Source organism: Triticum aestivum, chromosome 2B (assembly GCF_018294505.1).
Source record: "Triticum aestivum cultivar Chinese Spring chromosome 2B, IWGSC CS RefSeq v2.1, whole genome shotgun sequence".
In the NCBI taxonomy this organism is placed as follows: domain Eukaryota; kingdom Viridiplantae; phylum Streptophyta; class Magnoliopsida; order Poales; family Poaceae; genus Triticum; species Triticum aestivum.
Genome location: NC_057798.1, coordinates 399,537,786 through 399,544,404, shown reverse-complemented (window position 1 = coordinate 399,544,404; position 6,619 = coordinate 399,537,786). Strand labels below are relative to the sequence as shown.

Genomic DNA, 6,619 nt, shown 5'->3' with positions numbered 1-6,619 from the left:
CTGATGAATTTTTTTACGCCAACTTTGGCGCTATATTGTGCAACTTCAGTACTGCATTGTGCAACTTCAGTACTGCATTGTGCAACTTTAATACTACATGATGCAATTTATTTCAAAACCAGTTTTTGAAGCTGCATGATCTAACTTCACATGAGATTACAACTTAGCAACTATGAAAACTTGATGTGCAACTAGTCTACTGTCTCGACCAACTATGTAGTAGTCGATGTGCAACCCTTGTCCCTACTCGTGGATGTGTAGTTTTTTTACAGTTGACACACCCTGCCCCACCTTCCCTACCAGTGATATGTGCAACTTAGTCTATTGTTCGAGCCAACTTCCTATTACTAAATGTGCAACTCCTTCCCCTCCCTACTTGTGGATATGTAGTTTCAGTTGGCAGGGGCAACAAATGGAGTTGCACAAAGTCTACTAGGCAGTTGGCCGAAGCAACATATAAAGTTGCACATCTCACAAGCATGGATAGTTGGATGTTGAAAATTCCACATTCATGAGGGTAGTGAAAAGTTACATATTCATGAAAGTAGTAAAACTTGCACATAAACGGGGCGTTAAAGTTGCACATCCCACTAGACGGGTGGTTTCGAATGCTAGTAAGGAAATTACACATTCATGAGGTATGAGGGATAGTTGCACATCACTGGCAGACAGTTGGCAGTGACTGTATTCGAAGTTGCACATCCACTGCTAGACAGTTGGCTGATGCATCAAACAGTGAAAGCACAATCACGGGCGGGGAGAAAGTTGCACATGAACTACTAGGCAGTTAGCCTGGGCAGAACACGAATTTGAACATCTCACTAGGAGGAGGTAGTTTGGGGGTAGATGTGCCATCAATGAAAACTACACTTCCATGGGTAGGCGAAAAGTTGCACATCCAATGTCAGGTAGTTGCACATCAACTACTAGGCAGTTGCACAAAACGAGGGACTTAGTTGCACACAAAAAATTCGCCGAAACATAGCCATGCGGGATCCAGTTTCAAATAGCACGTCAAGAGGGTTACAACGGTGAAAATGAATCTGAATTCCGACACGCGGTTTGAAAGATATGACTTTTTAAAATTTTGAAAACTCAAAATTATTAAGACATCGTGAGCGGGAGGCATGCAAACATCCATCATACAACAAGAGATCACGCGGGATGATTAATTATCAGTGTCCTTTTTAGCATTTTTGGTTCATATAAAAGATAATACTTTTTTTTTGAAAACACTAACGCCCACACGTGTGGGCGTTTGCATCTCGTCCACACGCGTGGATCCGCGTCCGTTTGTGAGAGCACGAATCTTGACATGTTTCTAGTGCCACGTAGGACTGGGCTGGTGTGTGGGCGTTCACCCGGTCGCCCACGTTTCACCACACGGGAGGGGCTGCTGTGTGGGCGTTCAACAATTCGCCCACACGCCACTTTCCACTCACGCACAAGGGCTGGTGTGTGGGCATTTGCCATCTCGTCCACACGCCCGTCTCATCTCCCACACCTAAGTTGCCACTTGCCATGTGTTTTGCAGTGTACATGGCAACTGCCCTAGTGTGCTTTATAAGCAGGTGGCAACTCTCTTTTTTTTTACCCGAACATGTCAGTTGCCATGTATTTTGCAGGTACACGGCAACTGCCCTAGTGTACTTGTAAACAGATGGCAACTCTCTCTTTTTTACCCGAACATGTTGTTTTGCCATGTTTTTTTGTAACGCTACACGACAACTGCCTAGCGTCAGTAGGTGGCAACTCCTAAGGTTTTCAAATCATGGCAACTGTAGTAAATCAGACCATACATGACAACTGCCTAGTGTTAGTAGGTGGCAAATCCCTAAAGTTTTCAAATCATGGCAACTATAGTAAACCAGACCATACATGGCAACAGCCGCAGTTGCTCAAAAATGACATCTGAAACTTTTGACATGAGATGGCAACTGCAGTTGAGCAACCATGGCAACTGCAGTTAACGAACATGGACGAGGGTCTAGACCATGGCAACTGTGGGCACGCAGTGACTGTCACGCGGGGCGTGCGGGACCACGAGGTACGAGGCCTGACGTATGGGGCGTGTGAGCGTTATCTATTTCGCCCACACGCACGTGTATGAGAGGGATCGGGAGGGAAAAAAGAGGTGTGTGGGCATTACTTGTTTTGCCCACACGTAGATGTGTGGGCAGTGGCGGAGCTTGGGACACATCTTAGGAGGGGCAAATGGGCTGGGGGGCAACCAACATCAGGTTTAGGCTAGATTTCTGTGAATCTATAGGCAATTTACTAATAATAATATGAAAAAATCTCCTGGACAGGGGGGCGATGGCCCAGCTTGATCTCCACTAAGCTTCGCCACTGTGTGTGGGCTGTTTCTTTTATACATCACACAAAATATGTTGATAGATCCTCTAACACCCACACGTGTGGCACTTATCGACGTCCTTCTTTTTAGGATCACGTGAGGATAAAAATATTTCAAATGATAGGCCACTCTGCACCGCTGGGGAGCAGCCGCTCCCAAGACGTGTCCCACAAAAATTCATAGGCAGAGGGAGATCACACGGTGACTCGCTGGCGCATTGGACGGGCGCGGAGGCGGCTGATTATTTCCTCATGAGGAATAAAACCTTGATTCTTTTTCCAAGTGAAAGTACTACTACTTCTACTACGTACGTAGTATGAGAACAATGATGATTGATGGTACCATCTTAATTAATGCAAGAATCTTGAAGCACATACAGAAGAGAAACACACGGTTTGACCTAAGCATGCATCTACGAGGACAAACAAGGAAGAGAGGAAGAAAAGCAATTAATGTACACGAGGGAGACGGAGCTAGGAAAGGAAGGAATCTATGCGATGGCGGCGCCCTTGCCGTTGTTGGCGCCGACGTGGACGTCAGCGTCTCCGATGTACCTGCGCCAGAACCAGTGTCCCTTCCAGACGAGCACCATCTCCTCGATGGGCACGTTCTTGGTCTCCGGCAGGAAGAGCGCGATGAAGACGGTCATGATCACCACCCAGCCGGCGAAGAAGTAGAAGAGGCCGAACTTCATGTGGCAGAGCATGGTGAGGAACGCCTGCGCGATGACGAAGGTGAAGAGCATGTTCACCGACACGTTGATGCTCTGCCCCGCCGGCCTGATCTCCAGCGGGAAGATCTCGCTGGGCACCAGCCACCCCAGGGGCCCCCACGACCACGCGAACCCGGCCACATAGAGGCAGATGAAGAGCACCACCGCCGCCGCGTACCCCTTGGGCATCTCCCCCACGCCGCTCGTCCCGAACTTGACCGCGATCAGGGTGCCCACCACCAGCTGGCTCAGCAGCATCTGCGTGCCGCCCTGCAGGAACAGCTTCCGGCGACCCAGCCGGTCGACGGTGAACACGGACACGAGCGTCGCGAACACGTTGACCAGGCCCGTGATGACGGCCGACATGAGCGACGCGTCGCCCTTGAACCCCAGCGTCTCGAACAGCACCGGCGCGTAGAACATGATGACGTTGATGCCCGTCAGCTGCTGGAAGAAGGGGATCATGATCGCCATGGTCAGCTGGGGCCGGTACTTGCGCTGCAGGATGTTGCGCCACGGGTGCTGCACCAGCTTGGACTCCTCGCTCGCCACCACCAGGTCCGCGTACTCCTCGCTGATGTCCACGTCGCTGCCGCGGATGCGGTTGAGCATGCGGCGCGCCGCCTCCGGGTGGCCACGCTCGATGAGGGAGTTGGGGGTGTCGGGGAGGAAGAGGGAGCCGAGGGTGATGATGCCCGCGGGGACGGCCGCGAGGGCCAGGCTGATGCGCCACCCGTACCCGGCCTTGATCTTGTTGGTGCCGTAGTTGATGAGCGCCGCCGCCAGGATGCCGATGGTGATCATGAGCTGGAACCCGATGTTGAGCATGCCCCGGAGACGCGCAGGCGCCATCTCCGACAGGTACACCGGCACAGACTGCATGCATCAAAAAACGTCCAATCTAATGTCAGATCAAACACATATTTATTTTTCTTTCTTTTATCAAATTTGAATGCACAAACTAATACCAAATTGAGCCTTATAAAATGAAAGAACTAAAATTTTGAGATAAGCCCTTAAACCGGAAAGGAGGGGGTAACACGACACGCTTAATTAGAATGCATGTTTGAGATACATTTCTACTATCCGAATAAATTAAATTGCTACAGTAGGAGTATTTGCTAGTATTCTTCCCACTGTTTTGTTTGCATTGCTTTCAGTACGTCTTTGTTCCTTGCTTCTTCCTCACATGACTATTGCTCTGAAAACGATGCCGTTGATCTAACGGAGTCAAAGTCTTTGGAGGATTAAATAAATAAAGCAATGGCCCGTGGAAAATTCCAACTTGCGTATCTCATTTCTCTGAACTGGCAATTTTATATCCTACTGTATGAATTATGTGACAAATCGTACTACAAGGACATCCACGAATCTTTTTCCGTGGTTCCTACTTTGTTCATGATGCACTTTTTTCGTACTGTGCATATTTCTTTTGGAAGAGTAGTAGATGCAAGGAACTTTTAATCAGTTTCACATGCATCAACAGGTGTTTACGACAGACCGTGAAGAAGGCTTGCTTGCTGCATGCACGTGAATCCTCGGATGGACTTGCACTCAACCAACAGCTAGCCGGCCGGCCCAATGAATTGAACCAGCTGCTAAAATGAATACTATGCACTACTCCCTCCGTTCGGAATTACTTGTCACAAAAATGGATGTATCTAGATGTATTAGATATATTCATTTTTTCAACAAGTAATTCCAAACGAAAGGAGTAGTATACTTTCAACAGCCCATCGTAGTTCCAATAGAAGATTTAATATCTACGCGAGATCAATCAGGATACGTACGCAGTAGTAGAAATGCTAGTTTTAGTGTATTATATACATATTTTTAGGATAGTAGCTAAAAAGAGTCAAAATTAGCAGCTGGTACATATACAGCTTTGGCCATGGAAGCAAGTAATCTAATGAATCAAAACAACAAAGCGGTCGTCAACATCTTGCAAGTAAACATCACCTACGCCCAGCTTGGACTTTGGGGAGCATCAAGGTGGGCCCTACAACTACTAATTAATTAATTAAATTTTATTATTTGCTAAATAAGATAGCCTACTGGCTTGGACTTTGCACATGCACGGTGGTTGTAACTTCCTATAGAGAATCTCGCTCTCTTTTGAAAACTCGTCCGGTGATGTATTTGATGAATACCTTGGACATGCATATTTCTTTCTTGTCTCATTAGATGGCTCGACATGGATGGATATGAGGATGACATGTAGTACCTGTAGTACGTAGCTCTAAATTCATTTCATCTTGCCACCTACCACTGGCTACTGTCTACTAAATTTGTGTATATATGCTACTTTGTGGAGTAGTTTATCAACAAAATCATTATTGTAGTAATAATCAAGTGCAGCTATACTAGTTAGGTTATGTACCGACGATTGAACTTGGAGTACTACGTACTACAGTAGTATATACGCGTACATCACATGGGCTGCCTTGACGTTAGTTACAACGATCGAGGACATAAGCCACAGATAATAGGAGTAGAGTACAAATGAAGGAGCTAAGGAGCGGAGTATTATAGGTACTAGTGATTACCTGATTGGCGAAGCCAACGCCGACACCGAGGAGGATGCGTCCGACGATGAGCATGGCGATGTTCTCCGCCGCCCCGTTAAGCGCAGCGCCGATGAGGAAGGTGAGCCCTCCGGTGAACATGGACCACTTACGGCCCACGACACGTGTGACGGTGGCGGCGAAGAAGGAGGAGACGAGCGCCGCGAGGTAGAGGGAGGAGGTGAAGGTCTGGAGCAGCTGGTTGTCGTACTTGCAGTACTGGCTGGCGGAGCCCTTCATCTGCTTCTTGTCATACACCTCCGGGAAGAACTTTTTCAGGAAAGGGTTCATGGACGTAACGCCCCCTGTACGTACGTACGTAGGAACTCAACAGTCAGTAATTTTGCTTGTCGAATAGAGTAGAGGATGTGCATGCGTGATCCATGTACAGACCTGAGATACCGATGTCATATCCAAAGATGAGGCCGCCGGTGGCGGCGACGACGCAGGTGAAGAAGACGAAGAGGGTGAGCCTGCCAGGGTAGTCCTTGCCGCCGGACGTGTTCACGACGGCGCCGCCCGCCATGGTTGGTCGGTCGGTAAGAACTCAGAGCACTAGAATGATTAAGCTGGCTCAAAGCTGATGATGAAGGAGGTATGGGATGTGGTGAGAGGGCAGGGAGGCTCAAGCCCCTTATATAGAACTTTGTTTGGGTAATACTGGTAGCTAGCTAGCTAAGAGCATCTCCAACAGCCGCGCTAAAGCGCCGCGCGCAAAAACCTGTTAGCGCGCGCGCTGCGGCTGGTTTTGCGCGCCCGCCTGCGCTGGCTCCAGCAGCGGCGCTATAATGCAGCGCGCGCGCCGCTCCAGCAGGGCGCAAAAATACAGCGCGCGCGCCGCACAAACCACATGTGCATTTCAAAGAAGATGAGCAAAAATGATCAAGCAGACAAAATAAAAATCAATAACAAACAGTTCAAAATAAATCATTACAACTCAAACAAATAGTTTATCGTTCAGTACAACAACAAATAGTTCAAAATAAA

The 6,619-nt window shown here is 48.2% G+C and overlaps 1 protein-coding gene across 1 annotated transcript; it reads right to left on the bottom strand.

Annotated features, from left to right (window-relative positions):
* Positions 1-2,688: 2,688 nt before the first annotated feature.
* LOC123045129 (sugar transport protein MST3) lies at positions 2,689-6,334 on the bottom strand. The gene is made up of 3 exons (XM_044468074.1): positions 6,026-6,334; positions 5,615-5,937; positions 2,689-3,944 (listed from the first exon to the last, which is right to left on the bottom strand). Exons 1-3 carry the CDS (start codon positions 6,156-6,158, stop codon positions 2,847-2,849), a joined length of 1,554 nt encoding a protein of 517 aa, XP_044324009.1. The 5' UTR covers positions 6,159-6,334; the 3' UTR covers positions 2,689-2,846.
* Positions 6,335-6,619: the final 285 nt, after the last annotated feature.

Excerpts from the sequence above, each read along its gene's own strand:
- LOC123045129 (XM_044468074.1), bottom strand. The coding sequence starts at position 6,158 with ATGGCGGGCGGCGCCGTCGTGAACACGTCCGGCGGCAAGGACTACCCT. Across the intron at positions 5,938-6,025 it reads ATATGACATCGGTATCTCAG|GGGGCGTTACGTCCATGAAC; the intron begins GTCTGTACATGG and ends ACGTACGTACAG. Across the intron at positions 3,945-5,614 it reads GCGTTGGCTTCGCCAATCAG|TCTGTGCCGGTGTACCTGTC; the intron begins GTAATCACTAGT and ends TGATGCATGCAG.